The 24903-nt window shown below is 37.6% G+C and overlaps 1 protein-coding gene across 1 annotated transcript in view; it reads left to right on the top strand.

Annotated features, from left to right (window-relative positions):
• Nucleotides 1-12910, top strand: part of LOC140002820 (uncharacterized) — a 99568-nt gene extending 86658 nt beyond the window's left edge. Inside the window, exons 5-11 of the mRNA XM_072040212.1 lie at nucleotides 4036-4152; nucleotides 4832-5002; nucleotides 5109-5243; nucleotides 6086-6468; nucleotides 7590-7659; nucleotides 8228-11290; nucleotides 12762-12910. Of these exons, the coding sequence (XP_071896313.1) occupies nucleotides 4036-4152; nucleotides 4832-5002; nucleotides 5109-5243; nucleotides 6086-6468; nucleotides 7590-7659; nucleotides 8228-11290; nucleotides 12762-12910 (4088 nt within the window). The remainder of the gene's footprint in view (nucleotides 1-4035; nucleotides 4153-4831; nucleotides 5003-5108; nucleotides 5244-6085; nucleotides 6469-7589; nucleotides 7660-8227; nucleotides 11291-12761) is intronic.
• The last annotated feature ends 11993 nt before the right edge of the window (nucleotides 12911-24903 follow it).

Genomic DNA, 24903 nt, shown 5'->3' on the forward strand with positions numbered 1-24903 from the left:
TTTCGTTTGTTTGTTTGTTTGTTTTATATAATAAATGTAGCTTCCAGGAATTCATAAAAATATGTTTACAGTTACTCATGGCTTTATTTGGATTCATAGTTTTCTCTGTATGTGTCTATATATTTTTACATTTATAAATATATTTTAAGGAGGAGAGAGATATTTAGACAGTAGAACAGTAGAGAATGAGTACTAAATAATGTTGGTGAAGAGTGGTGGTGAATATCCATGGCCAGGTAAAATAAACATAAGAAAGAATATCACAGCTGCCTTTCTTTTCATCAGCAGACTGTTTCCTTTATACCAAACTAGGGAGACGTATAAGAAATTGAGGTGCCTGACAGTGCATCAGACTTTTTTTGGGTTCAATATATTTGAAAACTATATTTTGAAAGGCAAAAACATATATATATTTTATCTGTCCAAAAGAAACAAGAACATTCCATAAATACCTGCAAGTATGTAAAGATAATATAATTTTCAGTAATGGTATAAATATATACTCTCCAGAAAGGCTTTTAAATAAAATTTTAAATAACATTTTACATGGATACAGTAAGATAGTAAATATGCAGTCCATTTTATTATTATTTTTTATTATTCTATTTTTGTTTAAGAGCCTGGTCACATTTTATTAAAATGGGTAACTAAAATATTCGCTGTAAGGCTGAGCATTTAGTTAACTCGGTATTCATATTTTCTAAGCAATCTTCCAAAAAAAAAAAAAAATAATCCTGACATTAGATTTTAATATTTCAAACCTGTACTGTAATCAATGGTATTCAATCAATAATACACTGGAAGAAGGTGATGTAGAAGTAGAATTTTAACTGTCAGTTATATTGGGTCATCTGATAGCTTTTTATGGTACTCAGGGTAGATACAAGTACCTTCTTATGCTTAATTTGAGCACCTCTCCCTAGCAGGAAGTTGAATATCTCTGTCTAGAACTATTCCGACTTCAGAACAGCACTTTAAAACACGTTCCTGACACAAATCCTTTATCAGAAGTGTCCAAGCATTAGGAGAGATTTGGGCTCACTGAACTGTGATGCAGCAGTACTTTGAAAGAGAAGTTTAATCAAGTTTGAATGCTTGAACAAACACAATATTCTGTGGGATTGGTGTTGTTTTAGTGTGTACCTGAATGCTTTTCCATTGCAAGAAAAACTTCTTAACAATAATGGCGCAATAAACTATTTTATTAACCATAAAACTTGCGTGCCATTTCTAGAAATGCATCTTTTGCATTGAGAGTGGGAGATGAAAGGACTGCTCAGACTTGCAGCCATCTGAAAAGTATATATATATATATATATTTTTTTTTTTTTTCTCTAAAAAGGGAAAAAAAAGTTAATATTTAACTTCCATATTTCATTTCCTCAGTATTATTTCCTTCAGTGACAGGATCGTATTTTGGAGGAAAAGACCTAGTTAAAGAAGTGCTAGTGGAGTAGAAATTGGGAAGTTCTGCAATTAAGAGCCTTTACCAGGCTCCTGGATAGCTTTGAAAGCATATAAGAAAATCTAAATGGCTACTGTATGGCTTAGAAAAGATCCCATGAACTTGTTTTTTTGCTATTTTCAGAGAGAGTTGCATCTACCTTTTTATCAAATATCTTCATGAATACCAGAAAAAATCCAGGTATCCTTGCCATTAAAATGTCAAAAAAAAATTGCCTAAAATCAACTAATTAGAGCTTTAAATTATATTTAAAGATTGGGCTTTTCTTAACAAGCTAAAAGCACGTTTACTAAGGCAAAGTAAGGCAAAGTGTTAAATCCTTGGTTTTGTTTGAGAGAAATATTCTGCAAGCCAGCCAACTGTGGAAGTTGTGTGAATTTTGTAATTAATATTTTGCGTACGTACATAAAGCTCCAAATGACCAATTTTAAATAAAGGACAATGATAACACCCTGTAGGAGGGTCAGACAGATCATTTTGTCAGAAATCACATGTAAAACGAGGGCCAAATTCACTTTAATCGGACCCACCGAGAACAAGTTTCAAGTCAAAGCCTTCAACTCATTTACATCAACAGCCGAGACTTCTAGCAGTCTGACCTGGTAGCTGGGCCAGGTTAAAACAAACAAACAAATGAAAAACTTTCATCTGTTGCTGTTCCAGTCTGTCAAATTACCAAGATAAAATCATTTTACTACTGTGTTCTGAGGTGTATTTTAGTTAGTGAATTACTTCCTAGCCCTCCTCTTAACTGCCTGGTTCCTGTCAGCAAAGTCAGGCCCACCAATTAGCGCAGGCTAATTCTGCTCCTTTTTATATGTGTGCCTCCTTTGTTATGCTGTACATTGTTCACTAGTTGGGATATCTACTGACAATTAGGGAATGAGGCAGACACAAAGACTAATTTGATCACCCGGAGACCTGCCTCCCAAGATCCCTGTGTAGGCAGTGGAGACACAGCAGTACCTCCAGGGCACTCCAGCTGAGGTTTCAGCTCGCCTTCGCCCTCTAGAGAAGCCTCCTTCTTTCCATTAACTACAGGGAAAGACTGGCATCCCCAGGCAAGAGATGGCCCCTCTCAACCACGCTCCCATTTTAATAAGGGAAGTCAGCGACAGAGTTTGACTTTTGAGTTTCAGGGCAAAGGCTGCTCGTCCGCCACGCTGGAAACGGGCCTGGTCCGGCTGCCTGATGGAGCTCATCCCAGCCCAGCTCCCGACCTGGCCCCATAGGCACCTTGTGCCTCCAAAATCAGCAATTCCCTTTGGGCACACTTCTATGTGCTCTCGGGACACTCCTGGCCTCACCAGGAGGACAGAATGAGGGAGGAATGGCAGTGGGGTGAATCTTTCACGTGAATTAAAGTCATTAAGTAAGGTTCTGTTTGTTAGGTTAATTGCGGTATTGATCCTCCAAGTCCCTCAATTTGGAGTAGTATATAACTGATACAATTTCAGTTCAATAATTTTTGTTGGTGAAAACATGCATTTTACCTGTATTCAGCTTAGTTTCTTTATGCCTTTTTCCCTAGCCAGTTCACACACTGTCAGTTGTAGACTGGACTGCCTGTAAGTGTTGGGTGTATGGCAGACATCATGGATGATAACCATTGAGACACAAATATTTTAATTGTTGAACATTCAAATTCAAATGTTGGTCAAAATAGTTTTGATACCACTGGAAAAATTGAGAGGGAATCTGGTTCTTGAAAATTTAATCTTTATGAAAACACTTAAAGATGAGATGTCTTTAATTTATGAAAACAAATTATATCAATTTGACTCTTTCAAAGTCAAATTTAAAATTTCCCATCAATATCAACATTCATCTGGCAATTTATTATTCTTTGCTATCTTCGTTTTTTGTAGAATCATTTTAAAGTTGTGAATAACATGCTGTGTGCAGTGTCTGTGTGCAGTGTCTCAGTGATAGTCCTATTATATGGTGAGATAAAATCACAGGCCTTCCTGGTTAATCCTGGATATGTTTCACTTAAAACAAACAAAAAACAAACAAACAAACAAACAAAAAAAAAAAACAAAAAAGCAAAAAAAAAAAAAAAAAAACCAACATTTTTTTGCTGTTAAACCTTACATTCTGTTAAGGAAAAATTCAGGTAAAATAAAGTGCAAGACTGAAAGGCTTATGGCAAATTTGTAATGAGGAAAATATTTCACAGAATCGCAGAATATCCTGAATTGGAAGGAACCCACAATGATCATCAAGTTTAACTCCTGGGTCCTTAAATGACCGCCCAGAAAATCAGACCACATGTCTGAGAGCACTGTCCAAATGCTTTTTGAACTCGAGCAGAGAGTGAGGACAGAGTGAGGTCAGCACTTAGCACAGATTCTGGAACTGTATGACGCTTTTTGTTGTAGAAACGTACTGGATGCTTGGACACTTGTACTGGATGCTTGGACGCTCGTACTGGATGCTTGGACACTCGTTAAGATTCAGCTTGAAATTGTGATTTCTGACTACAGCAAATCCTTTGGAATCATAAATAGCTGTGAAGTCCTGTTTACACAGCTGCCAGTTAAGGTTATTGTGTCTGTTTTGCTTCGTAGTTGCGAAATCTTGGGCAGAAGTGGTAAAATTGGGTGTTGCAAGACCACAGGCAAAGGCCGTTAAAAAACGTGCCCCAAAACGAAGACCAATGAAGAAGACAACACAGTCACCAAAGGTATTTGTTTTACTTCTTTTTAAGGTTTGGGGGTTTGCTTAACCTTGAAACAGCTTGTTGGCGTTTAACTGCAGAAGCTGGAAGTTTGAGATTTTGGCAAGATGTTAAATGGGTATTGGTGTCTTTCTCACAGCGTGTAAATCTACTTGAATTTACTGAAATGTATTAATTCAAAACATCTTAAGAATGTATCTAAATAACTAATTGTGTTGGGTGGATGGAGTAAGTATTTGTCCCTTGTCTGTAGTTGAAGCTGTAGTGCTGTTTGAAAGAGGTTCTGTTCCGGTTTAACCACTTTACGTGGTGGTGAGGTTGGTCGTTGGATGATGGTGAAGGTCTTTCCCAACCTAAAGGATTCTATGCAGGTGGAAAGGAGTAAGACTGAAAGACTCTCAGGATAATCCCTGAGCGTTTCTGAAAGCTAAGAAAACTTGTCTCAGATGCTCATTGAGCGTAGTCACTCAAATCTTAAACGAATATATGAGCTGCATTTCACAACGAATCAGCCCTTTAAAGTAGCTGCAATTTAACCACTTCTGTATGCCCAGCAGTCTGTATTAGCTAAACACGACCAATAAACTTGTGGAATCTCTTGAGTGATTCTGGCTAGGTTTTAAATAAAAGGGATCTTTGTGTCCTAATTTTTATTTATTTATTTATTTATTTATTTCCTTTTTTTCCTCCAGAAAGAAAAATAAAAGGTCATTTTAGCACAGGTCATGCAGAATCTCCTGCTACAGTAGTTGTAGGCAGAGCGCACTCTACCACTGGTAGAATAGCTGGACAGGTCCCTAAAGTGGTGAAAAATCCAATCTCGAAACAAAACTTGAATATGGATGAAAGCTTCACAGGTACGTTGTGAGATTTTTAAAACCTGTTACTGGTTCTGCCAACTGTGCACTTTTTTTTTTTTTTTTTTCCGAAACAAGTGCTCATTTTTCTGAATATAATTTATAGGGCTGGCTGAGATGTTTAAAACTCCAGAAAATACAAGTGGAAAAACATCACCTTCAAGCACTGTTCGTGACAGTGATCTTACACCACCGTGCACGACAATGGACACTTCTGAACTGCGTACTCCTGAAGAATCTGGTATGGTTGTTAATTGGAAAGAAATTATTAAAGTATACTTTGGGGTAGCTGTGTCTGCAACTCACTGATAGTGCATAGCCTAATGCTAGGCAGACTTAGTGTAGAGATAAAGCATCTTGCAACCATTGATTTTTTTTTATCATGTATTGGAGGACATTTTCCAGTAGTTCCAGTTATTTTTTTTGGTAGGTGTTATTTTTTTATTCATTCAGTTTTATATCGAACTTCTAAATGCTGAAGTATTGTTTCAGGCAAACCTTGTGTTGAAGCATGGCAATCCTTTAATCAATTGTCAGGGGATACATCTAGATTCAATGACAAAATCTTACGGCAGGGAGTGGTTATGCTGTAGAATTTTGCAAAGATTCTACTTAAGAAAAATGTCAGATTAGGAAGATTTGTGTTAAGATGATCCTTCGCTTTTTTTTTCTGTCTTTTGCATATGACTTTGCATATCAGTCGTGTTCCTGAATAACTCAGAATTCTTTAAATTCTGTTTTACTAAGAATTTAGCAAAAGTGAGCATCTAGTGAATCACCAACCAAAATCAAGAATGAATTATCCAATATTCAGAGTAGTAATACTAATGATTTTTATCAGATTAAATAAAAAAACATCAAGGTTTTTTAGGCTTAATTTTTTTAACGTATGCTGTGCCTTGTAGGAGCTAATTGCCTTCTTGCTAATTACCAAACCAATTGCTGAAACACAGTTTTGGATTTAGCTTGTAGAAAGCTTTGGCTGATTGAATCCATTTTTTACTTAGTTATACAGCGATTGGAATGTTTGGATTTCCTGCTTAGTTTGTTTGCCAAATTAGATAAACCTACTGTTTATTTCAGGAGAGATGATGGTGTCACCATTAAATACTCCAGATTCTTCAGGAGAGATACTGGATTGTCATGACATCTCAGATTTGATGAGAGAGGAGGAATCTCCAAAGTCTATATTTGAAATAATGTACTCCAGAATTCCAGAAGGAATAGCTATGCTGGAAGAAGATCTTGATGTGGACAGCGTATCATTAAGTGCAGAGAAACAAGCCTCTCAGGTGAAATTGGAAAGTAAAAGGAAAACACCAGATGAGAAGTTGGAGTCAGTCAACGTTGGATCAGCCATCAAGCAGCCATTAAAAACCCCAGAGAAGAAGCCAGGACTTGTAGAGGTCCTGTCGGGCATCAAGCAGCTTATGAAGACTGCCAAGCAGAAGTCAGAGGAAACAAAGGTAAAATATTTTCTTTAGCTTTTGGAAAGAGTTTATTTAAGCTTGGAGCCTGTGGTTGAAGTGAACTCTTAGGCCATCTAATAAGACATGTTTTATATCATTGTATTTTCATTAAAATATCTCATGCACAAGACCTGTGGCTGACAAAATACCTTCTGGAAGAGCACCTGATGTTTATTTGAAAACAGTGAAGTTGACAACCTGTGTTTTCCTTGGTAGCTTTGTCCAGGTGTGAATGGGTAAAAACCAGAAGATGCAGCTGAGTACAAATTTGAAGGAGCACTTTTTTTCTAGTCATTTGTTTCTGTTATGTTTAAAGCACCCTTAAATTACTTACAGACTACAATGGAGTTCTTTCTGTGCCTTCCTTTTCATAAGTGGGATATATGCATGTTTGTTTTTTTTTTGTACAGCTTCTTCATAGCTTGTAGATTAAATTCAAAACACTTTTTTTCTTTAAACATCCAAGAGCACTGAGCTTTTGCCAAAATTTGGTGTTACCACGTAGTCAGTTGATTGCTCTTCATGCTCATAAGGCTTTCATTCACTGCTTGCTGAATGGACACCAATTCTACTCTGTTTGCTTGTATTAGGATGTACTTTGTTTAGAGGAACCCTACCTAAATGGCTGCTGAGGCTGCTCTGGATTACCATTTTGACCTTACAATTCGCACCTTCATCACTCTTGTCATTGGTGTATTTTATTAGCCTCGATTTTTGTTGACTCCCAGATCCATAGATTAAAATGAGTATTGCTGGTCTGTGTAGAACTACAATAAAACACTTCAAAACATTCAAATGATTTAGATTCAATAACCCTCTTTTTCTAATCTTACTAGACAATGTTCAGCCCGTTTACTGAATGCTTTTTAAAACTCTACTGTGTTGTCTTTCACTGTAAAAACTGCTACACTAGCTCAGATAACAAGTATTAAGTTCAATTTTGTGGTAGTACCAAATATATGATGCAGTTAGCAAACGAAGTTGGCTTCATTTTCTCATAAAGTATTTGGCAGGACTTTTTTCAACTGTTTCACTCCCAATTTTCTATTAGTTAACTATTTCTTGTCCTGTCAGACACACACAAAAGTATTGATTATTGCTTATTTCCTTAGGTCAGGTCAGAAAATGTTATGGATCCTAAGCAGGAAGATGCTGTAACTGCTTGTACTAATGGCAGTCGTGAGTATGGTAAGTACAAACACTTTTATTTTAACTAGAGTAATAATGAATATGCAGGACTGTGTGTGTTGTTAGGAAGTTTCAACGTGTTGTAAAAATTCCAAATTATATAGTATGGAAGGAGCAAATATCTCAGGGAATTTGAGCAGTAATCTGTAACACAAACCAGTGTTGGCATTCTATTGGTGTTTAAAAAATGGTGTAGTAGTTTGATGTAATAACGGTGGCATCTCCAAACATACCAGTGTAAAAAACAAACAAACAAAAAATCACCTGTTGCTAAGGTATCCACTTAAAATCACCTTTATTTGCAAAGACTTTCAAAATATATCTTAAAGCTTGAGTGCTACCTGTCAAATAAAACAAATAACTCTGTGTACTAAACTGGGTTTTATTCTAGGAGTCTGTTTAAATCCCTGTTACTTTTTAAAATAAAATATGATTCATTTGAGCAAGACCGCTTTACTAGGAAAATGAAAACTCAAGAGATACTTTGATCGGGCATAGTAATGTATAACTTTTGATTGTGCTCTTTTCTATATGACAAACTTTGTAGGGGGGAATAAAACTGTTTTAGAAGACAAAGGAAATACTTCACAAGATAAAGATTCTCAACAAAAGTTGTCAACTAGCAAAGACCACTCTACCCAGAGACTAACAAGGGGCAGACCAAGGAAGACTGTACATCCACCTTCAACAAAGCAGTGTGAAAAGGATTTAAATTCAAAAGAATTGCAAGGTCTGGAGAAAAAGAGCATCCAAGAAGAGATGGGAGAGATCAGTACTTCAACTTCAGTAGCTAAAAATACAGGAAGAGGAAGGAGAACAAATCTTTGCATGGAAAAAGAAATTGTTTCAAAGCATCCTGTTGAGAAAACAGTTGAAACCGTTTCACTTGTGGAAACGCAGGTTGATACTCGAAGACCAAGAAGAGGTAAAACTAAGGAACCTAAGGAGTTAAAACATCCTAGTGAGGATCTTGAGTCTTCTGAAAAAGATTCTTCAGTGCTACAAAAAGATCCTGCAAATAGGAAACAGGCTTTGCAGGAGTATGATATCAGTAGCACATCTGTAACTGAAGATGATCAAAGCAGAAAGACAGAAGGCGTATCTAGTAGCACTCAGGATGAAAATCACCAACTGCAAACAGATTTAAAAAAATCTGAAAACGCATCTGACAAAGGTAGTGTAGAAGACAGAGAAGAAATTCTTCTATTGCATCAGAAGAGGTCTAGAGGAATGAAAAAAATAGAAAACACAGAAGCACTGCTTCCACCCAAAAGACAAAGAAGAGCTAGGAATGAACAGGTTGAACAAGCTCCTTCAGAGGAACTTCATGGGACGACAAGGAAACTTCGTAAACACCAATCAGCAAAATTACTACAAGGTGATGAGCAGACTTCTGAGACTGCCCCCACAGAAGCATCTGGAAACAGAACTGAACTTGAAGTAAAGGTAACAGAAAAAAGAGGTAAGTCTTCAAGAAATGCTAGAAAACAACCAACAGAAGTAAAACCAGACATGTGCGGGATGGCACTTGAAAATACACAGAATGTTCAGAAAGCCAAGGAGACTTCAAATGAAACCATTACGGAAACAAAATCACCCACCAAAAATGAGAGGAAAGTATCTCTGGGAGATGAAGCGGAAAATGCTCAGGAAAATACTACAAAGGCATCTCAAAGATTAAAGTCAGAATCACCTTCTGGAGAGACAGATAAAATGCCAGTAACTGTTCTCAACTTGGAATTCAAACAAGAAGCAAACAGAACTAGAAGCAGGAGAGGGAAAAAAGACTCTTCAGAGAAGAAGGCTGATGAATTTGCCCAGGATGTAAACAGCCTAGATCTTATGCTTAAATGTAAGTCAGAAACAGAGGAATCTTCTCCCAAAGAGTCTTCAGCCTCTAGTTGTGTCAAGCAGGCACACCAAGTAATGAAAGACCAGAACAACACAGCTGACACATTGGTAACTGCTCTAAACAGTGATGGCATTGCTCATAGACATCAAAAGCAGACAAGAAATGAGCAGGAAGCAAATGAACCAAAGCAAACTGAAATCCTGCAAGAGAATCGAACACCAAATAATAGAATTACACGTAGAAGACTTAGAGGAAGAAGAGTTAATTTTAAACTTGAAGAAGCCAGTTCCGAAGCTCTAGGAGAAGAAAGGAATTTACCTGGGAATGAGGAAGGAATGGCTTGCAAACATGATCAACGTGAGGCTTCAGAAAATCCTTTAGAAGTAAGGAGGAGCAGAAGAAGGCAAGCTGATTCCATTCCACAAGCAGCTTGTTCTACCTTTACGAAAAAAGAAACCTTAATTAAAGATCATAGTAAAGATGAGACTTCTACAAAAGATCAAGATCCAGCTTTGGAAGCTATTCCCTCTTCAACAGAAGAAGTTCCGCTGAGAGGACGAAGGCGGCGAGAGGTTGCTGTAGCATCACAAACGGTGAGTTCTCTTTCTATCAGAGAAAAACGTGGCTTGCTAGAAGGTGATGATAAAAAGATGACTGTGAAAGAAGATCAAAATCCAGCATTGGGAGATAGCACTTTGCAGGCAAAAGCAAATGCATCAGCAAGGGACAAAAGAAAAGAGATTGATCTAGCAGCAGAGGCAAAAAGTTCAGCTTCTCTCCGGAGAAAACGTGGCTTGTCAGAAACTGATGACAAAGAGGAGAGTACTAATGAAGAACAAAACGTGCTTTTGGAATCGGTGTCCTGTGCAAAAGCAAAGCCATTAGGAAGGGGCAGAAGGAAAGAAACTCCTCCAGTGTCACACACAACTAATTCCATTTCTCTTAGAAGAAAACGTGGTTTGCCAGCAGATAATGGTAAAGAAGAGGCTCTTAAAGATCAAAATGTTCCGTTAGGAGCAGTTGTTTCAAGTCTAAAAGATCAACCAAAAAGAGGCAGAAGGAATGAAGCTGCCATATTATTAGAAGCCACAAGTTCTACTCCTGCTCGGGGAAAACGTAACTTATCAAAAGAAAGTAGCAGAAATAATAATCATAGGAAAGCTAAACAAATGATTTCTGAAAAACCCTCTTCCGAAGAAAAAATTGACCTTTCAAAAGGGTACTCAGGGAAAAAGTGTAGTATCACTTCACTGGCTGTTAGTTCTAGTTCACTTCAAGGTTTGCCAGAAGATGGTAAGAATGAAACTCCCAAAGAGCAACAGGGTATACTTTTGGAAGTAACCCAATCAGGAAAAGAAAATCCATCGAAGGCAGGCAGAAGGAAAATAGTTCCTTCCAAATCTGAAGAAACTAGTTCAACCTTTCTCAGGGAAAAGCTTGTCTTGCCTGAAGACAGAGGTCAAAACGGAATCCTTAAGGAAGGTGAAGGTACAGCTCTGGAAAATAACTCATCCCAGGAAAAACAAAGGCAACTGAGAAATAAGAGGAAAAATGTACAATTCAAACCAGAGGCAGCTACTTCTCTTCGTGACAATGGCAACTTGCCTGAAAACGGCAACATTTCGGAAATGCAGTGTTTGATACCCACTGGTTCTGAAGAAAGTAATCAGTCTGGAAAAGGAAAAGAGGTTAACCCTACCCAACAGACATCTTCCACTTCTCGCAGAAGAAAATGTCTGTTGCCAGCAGATGATGTACCACCTAAAAAATCAAAATCAGGTGAGGAAAAAAAAATATTTCTATTTTCTACATATAGCTAAGTCTAGAATTTTGTACAGGTTATTACTGTTGGCTGCCATAGTCTAATGTAAATAGAGAGTGGGTCTTTAATGTAGCAAAGAGTGGTAAGTAAAGAAGGGGCTAGGTTATCCTGTACAAACCAGATGTTTCTCCAAAGCAGAATGGATTGATTGTATGGCATCTGACAGCTGTATTCCTCTTCTGCTGAGTTATTCAAATGCTCTCATGCTCTTCTGCTGTCTCAATCCGTAACTTGCAGGTTAAATAACAGCAATTAACTAACTTACAGGTGGTTATGAGCATAGCATGATAATTACATTTGTAGCACCCATTGTCTGTGCTTGTTTTCTCCTAAATACCATCTAAGCTCCTGCTTTTGTATGTCCAGGTTTTGGGTAGCTTGTACAACTTATCCGTGCTGTAATGAAGTTGGTGCTAGAAGGACTTGGAGCTGTATTTGAGCTCAAATGACAGCAGAAGTTCCACATGTCTCTCACTTTTCCTGTTTTTCAGTTTTATTTTCCCCAAGCCAATAGAGCTCTAGCTTCAGACACTTGAAATATTCCCTAAACCTTTCAGCTGGATGTGATAAAATTTTAAAGATACCACGTTGTAATAAGAAATTATCGTCAAATAAATATAATAAAATGGAAGTAATGAATCTTTACAGATGCACAAAGAATTTTCTGGCAGGTTATGTGCATTAATCCTATTGTGATTTGGCCATGCTCTCGTTTCATTTCTCTTCATCTCTTTATCTGTTACGTGTGCTTATCCAAACGTAACACGTACATCTATTGTGGCAGGTTCCCCTCTTGGTTTATTGACTTCACACTTCTGCTAGTTTTCACTTCTTGACACTGCTACATGCACCTCCCAAAGGACTGATCTCTCCCAGTGCTTTTCTACCGGTCTGAATAGTTTCTTTTGGGGGGAGGTCCTTTTTCCCCACATGGATTTTAGTGGTGGTGCTTGGGTCGATGCTCATCTCTTGGAGCAGCTTCACTGGTCTGTGCCATGTGGATTCTTCCAGAAGCGTCCAGTGTGTTTGTTACAACTACAAGCCTGACTTTGCAGTTCTAGCTGGACAATAAATTAGTTGCTGTACATTCATTTTTGCTGTTTTTTTCTTCAGTGTTAGATATGTTTTAGTTTTACATACCAGTAGAAGAATTTTTAGCTAAAATAATAGCTAATTGGTTTTGGTGCTCTCATTAATGTTAACCTACTTTCAGAAATAGCTGTATGTCCTTGGGGACCTATTTTAAAGGATATTGGATGTGCAGAAGTGTGGGTTTTGTAACTGGTTTGTTGAACTCATAGATGTAAGCTTTGGAACGTAGTCATTAGGGACATCTCCCTTCAAAAACAATGGAACTGAAGATTGACTTTCTATAAAATGCTTGATTTATGATATAAATTTCCATTTAATATTTCTGTCTACGAATAGAGAATGATGAAAACGGATCACCCAAAAAAGGGAAAAGAAACAAAACTGAAGAAAAACTTGAAGGCAATGTGAAGACAACTCAGACTGCTGGAGGGACGAACAGGACAACAAGATCAAGCACAAGAGCAAGTGCAAGAACAAGAAAATAGTCTTAACAGTTAAAGAGCCAGTTTTTAGAATGATTCTGTAAATGACATTGGAATTTTTAATGTGACTTGACTTACACTCAGATTTTAAGTTCAGATTTTGTAAAGCTATCGCTGATGATATTATCTAAGTACTTTTCTTAATATGTTTACAGATATGATGCCGCCTGTTTTAGTAGATACATATAGTGGTTCCTATACCATGCGATGCTTGTGCAGAATGGCAGGTAGAAAAATAAATCTTTTATGCTCGTATTTATCCCCTTTTTTATGGTAATGAGTACAGTAGCCAGGAAGCCATGTTACTTTACTGCCAGTGTAATTGTAAGCTATTTTCTGCTTAAATTTTATGTGCTTAAGTCTTATTTTTTCATTAAAGTTCTGTAAATATTCTTTTAAAAACTATAGATTTATTAGTAGAACTACTATGAATGAAAATGCTATTTAAAAAAAAAAAAAAAATTACTGAGAAGTACGGGTTTGTAAGCCGTTAAATTTGTAAACAATTTAGGACTTAAGTGTTTTGTGTTCTTAGGAATAATTAAAGATGTAATTACTACTGTCCTCTTACAACCATATTTAATTTTTTTAGCCAAATGCCATAATTTTTGGAAGTGTAATGTGGGTGCCTCTGAAATTCAGGCAATTCTCTTGTAAACATGGCCACGCTGTGCAGTGCTTGTAAAGGGAGGTGAGCACTGGGAAGAGGAGCAGTGAGCGTATGAGGTTGCGATGTTGCCCTTTTCAGAGCTGCAGCTGATGTGGAGTACTGAATGTGGTTTGGAGAATATTTTCTAGAGGTCAGTGTCTGCGGCCTGTGGATAATGTTGGCGTGCACACATCTCAAAGGGTGGTAGCTTTCTGTTCCTCTATGAAATGCAAAAAAATATATAAATAAATAAAAAAATTCAGCTCAGGTATCTATGCATTTTTAAGACCCCAGTTAAGAACCTACATTTTCATATAGTCTAGGAGGAGTAATAGATTTCTATGGAAGGACAGATAGAGTTTATTTTCTGATGTTTTTCTTAGGGCTTCTTTTGGAGAAGATGAATGGCCCTTTGGGCAAGTTCTGATTTGTGAAATCCGTGTTTTCAAAGTGTTACCACAAGAGGAGTGAGGGGTTGCTTCCACCAGCTTAGGTTGCAGCCTCTGAAATGAGAGGAGTATCTTCACCCAAGATGTTTAATTGGGTCTGTGGTGCAGGATTTATGATCATCCCAAATTCCAGGACATGTAGCTTCATGCTTCTTGTCTCAGCAACAACTCAAGCAGTAGGTCTAGACTAGTGACCTTGGAGTTTTACAGAATTTTACCGATTTTACTGGATCTATATGAAGTCCTTGCATGTTGAACAACTCCAGTTTCCTTGCACTCATTTTCTCCTGCTCTGTTTGTGACTCAGTCTCCTTAACTGCAACAGGGAGACTTCACAAAGCCATCTTCACGAACCTAATCCTGTGTCGGCCCCTACTGGCTGCTGCTTAGAAGTATCCCTTTTGGTTGGTTTGGTTGTTTTCCAAAGAAACCTGGTGATAGCCACCAACAGATTCAGAAGAGAAACAGGACAAAGCAGCTTGGCATTTGTAACCCCTTGAAGGTGATGTGCTTGGGATCAATTTGTCATTTGGCTTAGTAGCTTTCCCTATGCAATGTGGGTAGAAAGAGGAAATAACAGCAGCGCTTTGACCTCTGGAAGCTCATGATATAAGTACCCTTCTAGGTCAGCTTCACAGCCTTGCTGTCTTCCGTGTTCCAACCTGTATTTTTTGTTCTTGCAGTTATGTAAGAGAAGCAAGTGCCTCTAAGTTGCTCTTTCTCTGTCATTTCAGTCTTTAATATCATCCCATAATTATTCAAGGCAGTAATTTCTAACAAATCAAAGTCCTAAGGCACACCCCAATTTTTATTTTTTATTTTATTTTTTTTTTTCAGAATGAGAACAGGGCTGAACTCTTGTGCTGTGAGAAAATGCTCCATTTTAATTGCATTACACACAGCCTTAATGATAAGGGATCATTCCATCTTCCCTAATTTAGCTAGTACGTGTTCGATAGTGAGGCGGCCTCCATACCAGAGGAGATGAAAGCCTTGGGCAGAGGCACGGAGTTGTGAGGGTAGAGGAAGAACACTTGCCAAGTTTCCATCACTGCATTGAAGGAGCTGCCTTGTTTTCCATTCAGTAGCTGCAACTAGGATATAAGAGGGCATCTTGGCCTCTGTGCCAAGCTGTGCAAAGTGAAGAGCTCGTCAGCGAGATGAGCAAAGGGGCATTTTGTTTGGGTTTGTTGAGTGTCACAGGTTGTGCAAACAAGACATTCACCACACAAAAGCTGTTCTGCATAAATGTTACTCTTGACTCATTGGATAAAACCTAATTAAGGCTTTCCTAACAGGGCAATATTCTTTTTTTTTCCAAACAAAGTTCTTGAAAGAAGCAGGAGGGGGGATTCTCGGCTCCTTTTCACAAACCACTTCAAAAGAACTGAGAGAACACCCTTAACTAGATAGCGCCGCTAGGAGCAAATCATTTTTCATAGCACCTGGCACACTGCGTTAGGGTATCACACATCCCACCACTTCAGCTGTGGTCAGCACGTGACTGCTGATGAGCGGGGGCTAACGAAGCGTGCCAGGAGCTGGGCTGTGACTGCTTAACCCCACTGCCACACAGGGCCTGAGCTTGCTCCCCATTCAGCCACTCGGGCTTATTAATTGGGGCTGCGATCCACAGGAAAGTAACTGCTCTGTGGTTGTTTTCTGTTGAGCAGCTAATGCCCAGACTAAGTAAATTGACTTGAAATATCTAATTAATAAGTAAATAATAGTCCATAAAGAGCAGCTGACTCTGTCTGCTGAGATACTACAGAAATGGGGCCTCGCTTAGCAAAAGAGGTCCTAATGGCCTTTTGGGGCAGTGCAAGAAATTCCCTTCTAAAGATGATTGTTAGTTTTGTCCTTGCTTTTATTCTAAAAACCAGTCTCGTCCTAACTGACACCAGCAGAAAGAGTCCACACTCTTGTTTTAAGACAGTATCTGTGACTTTCATGCAGCAGAATTGGTAATTCTACAGGTCACGTTAAAGGTTTTATACAGGATTTTAAACTCAAGTATTTGGTGTCTCTGATTTGTTTTGAAGTCTGTCTCTTCAAAACTAGTAAACTGATATACATGTATATATATATGTATATACATGTATTTTAACAAGTTTTAAAGATCAGCAGCCTATGCACATCATTTCTGGGAGCAATGGTAACAGTGGTTTGAAGTAAATTATGTGTCTGTTTAACACAGAATGGGAAAAAATAACCTACTTTAGTTGTAGAATCTCAGAGGAAAGCAAAGTCCTACCAACACACCTACAGTGAGAACAAGCTCCAGTGAACCATACGTATGCAAACGTTATAGCCTTATTGAGAAATAGAGCTGAACACAGGCATATTTTCTGATTCTAATTAATATATATATTTTTGTCTCCAGTGATTCTGTCTGATATCTCATTTTTTGTTTGCTCCTAGTTTGTGACTTTCTATGTATATGTAAAGTATGCATATAAAGTTATCAAAGTTATACACTTATATATATTTTTCAGAGCTGAGTTACCAATTTCTGAACATACTAAATGCATAATTAATACTTGATATACATTTAATATCTCTGTGGCAGTGAATTAATTTATTTTCTACTTTTATATTACTATTTAGTACAAGCTAAACATGAGTAAATAAAAAATGGTATCCGTCCCTAGGCATGTTGACCAGATCTGTACCATTACAGTAGTTCAGGGGGACAGAAGGTGGTCAACCTTCATCTCGTGAGACTCACAGCCCCACAAGGAAAAATGTGTCATAGGATTATTTTCTGTAACATAGTACGCATAAATATCTTGCAATTTGCTCTCAAGTATAGCTAGGAGTCTCAAGTTAACTATTTTCTCAAAAATTTTGATGGCAAATATAAATGTGCGGTTGTCATCCCATGTCTTGTGTCATTGGTCATCTCCTGAGTGTACACCGACACTCAGCTCCTTCCAGGAATCTTCACCGACTTTGATACTGCCAAATCAATAGCCTTTAGGTTATAAACTCTACAAGAAGCCAGGTATTTTTGCCTAAATTGAATGCCTAACTTGAAAGAGCCCTTCAGAGCTGCAACACAGCTGAAAATAATTCCCAAACTGCCCTACTTCGATTTCATTCTGCTTCATTTAATGTGTTTCTGGAAGGTGGTGGTGTCCTTAAAGAATGCAAATTGCAATTCTTTTATTACACGAAAATATCTTCTAAAATGGTCTGAGTCTCAAGCTAAAATATTCTGAGTCTTATGCTAGGTAAATATTCAAGGGAAAAACAAGGGTACCTATGCAGAACTTCTGAAAGAAAGTGACACAAAAATAATTTAAGAGAAACTCAGAAATTCTGTAATGCTTATTTTCAATACAAATTGTAAAATATCCTATGTGGAGGTATTTATAACTCCATCACTACCTTGATTTATTTACCTTTGGGATGTGACTTTACAGTGTCCTTTTCTGTCCCCAGGTATGAACTGTAAGTGATCATAGCAAAGACTTCATTTACTTATGTATTTATTTATTTATTTCCAAATACTGTTTGGCTTTCACTTAAAGAAATATTTCTGCATTTTTCAAGAGGCATAGACTGAAAACATAAGGTGGAGAAACAGCTGATCCTTAGCATTGGAAGTGTATGTAATTTTTAATATAAGGTGTATGTAATTTTTAATATAAGGAGGTGTTAAAGTGCCAGGCAGATGTCGCCATAATGTCTTTATCTGCAGTAAAACTTTTGTACACCACATAATGTGCTATGTGTCCATTGAACTAGGATGTTTTGACTATGGATTTTGAAAGAATGTAATTAAGTTTCTATATATGCCTCACTTCTTTTAATGTCTTGCCCTAGAAAGTTTTTGTTTGACAATAGTAAATAAAATAAAGTTGACTTTAATTCTGTGTTTGTGTTTTTGTTTGTTTGTTTGTTTTATATAATAAATGTAGCTTCCAGGAATTCATAAAAATATGTTTACAGTTACTCATGGCTTTATTTGGATTCATAGTTTTCTCTGTATGTGTCTATATATTTTTACATTTATAAATATATTTTAAGGAGGAGAGAGATATTTAGACAGTAGAACAGTAGAGAATGAGTACTAAATAATGTTGGTGAAGAGTGGTGGTGAATATCCATGGCCAGGTAAAATAAACATAAGAAAGAATATCACAGCTGCCTTTCTTTTCATCAGCAGACTGTTTCCTTTATACCAAACTAGGGAGACGTATAAGAAATTGAGGTGCCTGACAGTGCATCAGACTTTTTTTGGGTTCAATATATTTGAAAACTATATTTTGAAAGGCAAAAACATATATATATATTTTATCTGTCCAAAAGACACAAGAACATTCCATAAATACCTGCAAGTATGTAAAGATAATATAATTTTCAGTAATGGTATAATATATACTCTCCAGAAAGGCTTTTAAATAAAATTTTAAATAACATTTTACATGGATACAGTAAGATAGTAAATATGCAGTCCATTTTATTATTATTTTTTATTATTCTATTTTTGTTTAAGAGCCTGGTCACATTTTATTACAATGGGTAACTAAAATATTCGCTGTAAGGCTGAGCGTTTAGTTAACTCGGTATTCATATTTTCTACGCAATTTTCCAAAAATAAAAAAAAAAAAAAAAAATCCTTACATTAGATTTTAATATTTCAAACCTGTACTGTAATCAATGGTATAGTTTATATAGAGATATGTCATTTACTCTTGACTTTCTCTTTCATATCCAATATCCTTTCTGACTACTGTGAGTTCATAGCTCAAAAAAGTTTCTTGATAACAAGATCAGCTGCTTAATTACAAGAAAACCTGTATTGGTTTGAATTTTCCATCTTTTAATTTGTATCTTTCCATGGCATTCCTCTCCTGACTTGACACTAAGGTGCAATGCTATTTGGAGAGAACAGTGTGATTGTAGTTGTTAACCTTGATGCTGAGTTGTAAACACTGTCAGGTTCGATAATTTCCCAAAGGCTGAGATCTGATGGAGCCAATTCTCAAAGATTAAAAGATATCAGGTAATTGATGATCTTTGAGGATGTCATCTCCATAGATTCTTATTTCAGCTTCCTTTCTTGCTTCTTTAGGATAGAATTTATGGTTTGTCCTCAGGGGAGGAAGAAAAAACAAAAGAAAACAAACAAACAAAATAAAACTGAAACAGGTGGAACTTGCACCCTTCTTTTAAAAAAAAAAAAAAAAAAAAAAAGCCTTTGGGGTTACTTGCATCTCCAAAACTCAGTTAGTGAATATTCTGAGGCTTGTGACTTGCGCTTGTATGTGCACTTGAAGGGCTCGAATTTGGGGAGGCAATACACTGGAAGAAGGTGATGTAGAAGTAGAATTTTAACTGTCAGTTATATTGGGTCATCTGATAGCTTTTTATGGTACTCAGGGTAGATACAAGTACCTTCTTATGCTTAATTTGAGCACCTCTCCCTAGCAGGAAGTTGAATATCTCTGTCTAGAACTATTCCGACTTCAGAACAGCACTTTAAAACACGTTCCTGACACAAATCCTTTATCAGAAGTGTCCAAGCATTAGGAGAGATTTGGGCTCACTGAACTGTGATGCAGCAGTACTTTGAAAGAGAAGTTTAATCAAGTTTGAATGCTTGAACAAACACCATATTCTGTGGGATTGGTGTTGTTTTAGTGTGTACCTGAATGCTTTTCCATTGCAAGAAAAACTTCTTAACAATAATGGCGCAATAAACTATTTTATTAACCATAAAACTTGCGTGCCATTTCTAGAAATGCATCTTTTGCATTGAGAGTGGGAGATGAAAGGACTGCTCAGACTTGCAGCCATCTGAAAAGTATATATATATATATATTTTTTTTTTTTCTCTAAAAAGGGAAAAAAAAGTTAATATTTAACTTCCATATTTCATTTCCTCAGTATTATTTCCTTCAGTGACAGGATCGTATTTTGGAGGAAAAGACCTAGTTAAAGAAGTGCTAGTGGAGTAGAAATTGGGAAGTTCTGCAATTAAGAGCCTTTACCAGGCTCCTGGATAGCTATGAAAGCATATAAGAAAATCTAAATGGCTACTGTATGGCTTAGAAAAGATCCCATGAACTTGTTTTTTTGCTATTTTCAGAGAGAGTTGCATCTACCTTTTTATCAAATATCTTCATGAATACCAGAAAAAATCCAGGTATCCTTGCCATTAAAATGTCAAAAAAAAAATTGCCTAAAATCAACTAATTAGAGCTTTAAATTATATTTAAAGATTGGGCTTTTCTTAACAAGCTAAAAGCACATTTACTAAGGCAAAGTAAGGCAAAGTTTTAAATCCTTGGTTTTGTTTGAGAGAAATATTCTGCAAGCCAGCCAACTGTGGAAGTTGTGTGAATTTTGTAATTAATATTTTGTGTACGTACATAAAGCTCCAAATGACCTATTTTTAAATAAAGGACAATGATAACACCCTGTAGGAGGGTCAGACAGATCATTTTGTCAGAAATCACATGTAAAACGAGGGCCAAATTCACTTTAATCGGACCCACCGAGAACAAGTTTCAAGTCAAAGCCTTCAACTCATTTACATCAACAGCCGAGACTTCTAGCAGTCTGACCTGGTAGCTGGGCCAGGTTAAAACAAACAAACAAATGAAAAACTTTCATCTGTTGCTGTTCCAGTCTGTCAAATTACCAAGATAAAATCATTTTACTACTGTGTTCTGAGGTGTATTTTAGTTAGTGAATTACTTCCTAGCCCTCCTCTTAACTGCCTGGTTCCTGTCAGCAAAGTCAGGCCCACCAATTAGCGCAGGCTAATTCTGCTCCTTTTTATATGTGTGCCTCCTTTGTTATGCTGTACATTGTTCACTAGTTGGGATATCTACTGACAATTAGGGAATGAGGCAGACACAAAGACTAATTTGATCACCCGGAGACCTGCCTCCCAAGATCCCTGTGTAGGCAGTGGAGACACAGCAGTACCTCCAGGGCACTCCAGCTGAGGTTTCAGCTCGCCTTCGCCCTCTAGAGAAGCCTCCTTCTTTCCATTAACTACAGGGAAAGACTGGCATCCCCAGGCAAGAGATGGCCCCTCTCAACCACGCTCCCATTTTAATAAGGGAAGTCAGCGACAGAGTTTGACTTTTGAGTTTCAGGGCAAAGGCTGCTCGTCCGCCACGCTGGAAACGGGCCTGGTCCGGCTGCCTGATGGAGCTCATCCCAGCCCAGCTCCCGACCTGGCCCCATAGGCACCTTGTGCCTCCAAAATCAGCAATTCCCTTTGGGCACACTTCTATGTGCTCTCGGGACACTCCTGGCCTCACCAGGAGGACAGAATGAGGGAGGAATGGCAGTGGGGTGAATCTTTCACGTGAATTAAAGTCATTAAGTAAGGTTCTGTTTGTTAGGTTAATTGCGGTATTGATCCTCCAAGTCCCTCAATTTGGAGTAGTATATAACTGATACAATTTCAGTTCAATAATTTTTGTTGGTGAAAACATGCATTTTACCTGTATTCAGCTTAGTTTCTTTATGCCTTTTTCCCTAGCCAGTTCACACACTGTCAGTTGTAGACTGGACTGCCTGTAAGTGTTGGGTGTATGGCAGACATCATGGATGATAACCATTGAGACACAAATATTTTAATTGTTGAACATTCAAATTCAATAGCTAAACATGACCAATAAATTTGTGGAATCTCTTGAGTGATTCTGGCTAGGTTTTAAATAAAAGGGATCTTTGTGTCCTAATTTTTATTTATTTTTTTCTTTTTTTTTTTTTTTTTCCTTTTTTTCCTCCAGAAAGAAAAATAAAAGGTCATTTTAGCACAGGTCATGCAGAATCTCCTGCTACAGTAGTTGTAGGCAGAGCGCACTTTACCACTGGTAGAATAGCTGGACAGGTCCCTAAAGTGGTGAAAAATCCAATCTCGAAACAAAACTTGAATATGGATGAAAGCTTCACAGGTACGTCGTGAGATTTTTAAAACCTGTTACTGGTTCTGCCAACTGTGCACTTTTTTTTTTTTTTTTCCGAAACAAGTGCTCATTTTTCTGAATATAATTTATAGGGCTGGCTGAGATGTTTAAAACTCCAGAAAATACGAGTGGAAAAACATCACCTTCAAGCACTGTTCGTGACAGTGATCTTACACCACCGTGCACCACAATGGACATTTCTGAACTGCGTACTCCTGAAGAATCTGGTATGGTTGTTAATTGGAAAGAAATTATTAAAGTATACTTTGGGGTAGCTGTGTCTGCAACTCACTGATAGTGCATAGCCTAATGCTAGGCAGACTTAGTGTAAAGATAAAGCATCTTGCAACCATTGATTTTTTTTTTATCATGTATTGGAGGACATTTTCCAGTAGTTCCAGTTATTTTTTTTGGTAGGTGTTATTTTTTTATTCATTCAGTTTTATATCGAACTTCTAAATGCTGAAGTATTGTTTCAGGCAAACCTTGTGTTGAAGCATGGCAATCCTTTAATCAATTGTCAGGGGATACATCTAGATTCAATGACAAAATCTTATGGCAGGGAGTGGTTATGCTGTAGAATTTTGCAAAGATTCTACTTAAGAAAAATGTCAGATTAGGAAGATTTGTGTTAAGATGATCCTTAGCTTTTTTTTTTTCTGTCTTTTGCATATGACTTTGCATATCAGTCGTGTTCCTGAATAACTCAGAATTCTTTAAATTCTGTTTTACTAAGAATTTAGCAAAAGTGAGCATCTAGTGAATCACCAACAAAAATCAAGACTGAATTATCCAATATTCAGAGTAGTAATACTAATGATTTTTATCAGATTAAATAAAAAATCATCAAGGTTTTTTAGGCTTAATTTTTTTAACGTATGCTGTGCCTTGTAGGAGCTAATTGCCTTCTTGCTAATTACCAAACCAATTGCTGAAACACAGTTTTGGATTTAGCTTGTAGAAAGCTTTGGCTGATTGAATCCATTTTTTACTTAGTTATACAGCGATTGGAATGTTTGGATTTTCTGCTTAGTTTGTTTGCCAAATTAGATAAACCTACTGTTTATTTCAGGAGAGATGATGGTGTCACCATTAAATACTCCAGATTCTTCAGGAGAGATACTGGATTGTCAAGACATCTCAGATTTGATGAGAGAGAAGGAATCTCCAAAGTCTATATTTGAAATAATGTCCTCCAGAATTCCAGAAGGACGAATAGCTATGCTGGAAGAAGATCTTGATGTGGATAGCATGTCACTCCACTGGAGTCACAAAACTCCAGATCAGAAGTTGGAGTCAGTCAACGTTGCATCAGGCATCAAACAGCTATGAAAAACCCCAAAGAAGAAGCCAGAACCTGTAGAGGTCCTGTCGGGCATCAAGCAGCTCATGAAGACCGCCAAGCAGAAGCCAGAGCCTGTAGAGCCTACTGATTTCCTGTCAGGCATCAAGCAGCTCACAAGGGCCCCACAGCAAAAATTGGAACCTACTACAGATGAAAATGCCTTGCAGAAATTGCCGGAGACTCCAGTAGAAAACAAGGAGGTAGTAAAAGATGTGACAAGAGTTAATTTAATCCAGAAAAATCCGAAATTGAAACATCAGCTGGTAGAAGACATGGTTGGAGTCACACATTCTCTGGACACTCTCCCAACAGTTTAATGTCCTTTTTGTGCTGTGGTGCCCAGAACCGCGCACAGTGCTCGAGGTGAGGCCACTCCAGGGCAGAGCAGAACAGGGCAATCATTTCCCTCGACCGACGAGCAATGCCAAGTTTTTGAAGTATTTTTGATTTTGTCCGTAAGAGTAACTTGTTCTCTCTGTCTAATTATTCAGAACTTTTAGGCGTACTTTGTTTCTTTCGTGCTTATTTTAAATACCTCAACTCTGTTTAACTCTGGCAGTAGGTAAAGGTCAGGTTGGCTTTCATTTGTTGTGAAACCACAGCCTGAAAATGAGGTTTCGAGCAGCCAGGCTAACCAATGCCCAAAGAGCAGGAGGAGCATTAAGTCACCTGCATCTCCATCTGCTGCCTGGCCTACCTCTACTCCCTCATTTCTAAGAACTTTCCTGTTCTGTTTCATGGAGGGGAAGAGAGCCGTACTCTCTAATCCCTTTTATAGAAGTCCAAACTCTTTTGTGACTCCCTTAAGCCTCAGAGAGAATCAGCAGAGAGCAAATACATGACTTGCTTTTAAATTGGCTTTATGTACTGCGTGGAGGAGGCTGGAGAATGAAACGTGAGGTAGTTGGGGCCTGCGCTTTGTAACTGCAGGCCACTGGTAAAAATGTGCAAAATGAAGAAAGAATTGAGCATAATGATGGAAGTTATGTGTCTTAATGTAGTTAATTTTCATCTGTGCTTAAATGTTTTAAAGAGCATTTTAAAAATAATCTTCTCTATGTCACGAAGGGCTGAGGTGGAGTCCTTCCAGTCTAAAAATGTTTCTGACCCGAGTCTACATTTAAAGGGTTCAAAGGCATCTTCTGCTTGCCTATTTTCAGATCAGGGTTTCTTGTCATTTTTCATACCATATTATCTCATTGACTGGAAGTCAATTTTTGCTTAAATGAGATATCAAGCGTAGACTTGGCCAAGAATGTGGATGGCCGTGATGTTGGATGTGGTGATGACAATTTTCTCTCGTATCAGCTTTCTACTTTTATGCAGTCAAGGCCTTCTGGTCAAGGCCTGAGTCACCCTGGCTCCTCACCAGTGTTTTTTTTTTTTTTTTTTTTTTTTTTAAATCTTCACATACAGAGCAGCATGGGCTTTGTTTTGAGTTCTTGGAGTCTCAACTTTAAGCCTTAGTACTCAATTCCTGTCAGGGAATAAATTTTTGTAGGTAACAGCAGGTAACTACTTAGATGACGACAACAGACTTAAAGCGCTGATTTTATTTTCAACACTTTTACTGCTGCTTCCTTCCGCGCTCCCCCTACTGTTACCCCTTCGAAGCG

Source organism: Anas platyrhynchos, chromosome 6 (assembly GCF_047663525.1).
Source record: "Anas platyrhynchos isolate ZD024472 breed Pekin duck chromosome 6, IASCAAS_PekinDuck_T2T, whole genome shotgun sequence".
Classification (NCBI taxonomy): domain Eukaryota; kingdom Metazoa; phylum Chordata; class Aves; order Anseriformes; family Anatidae; genus Anas; species Anas platyrhynchos.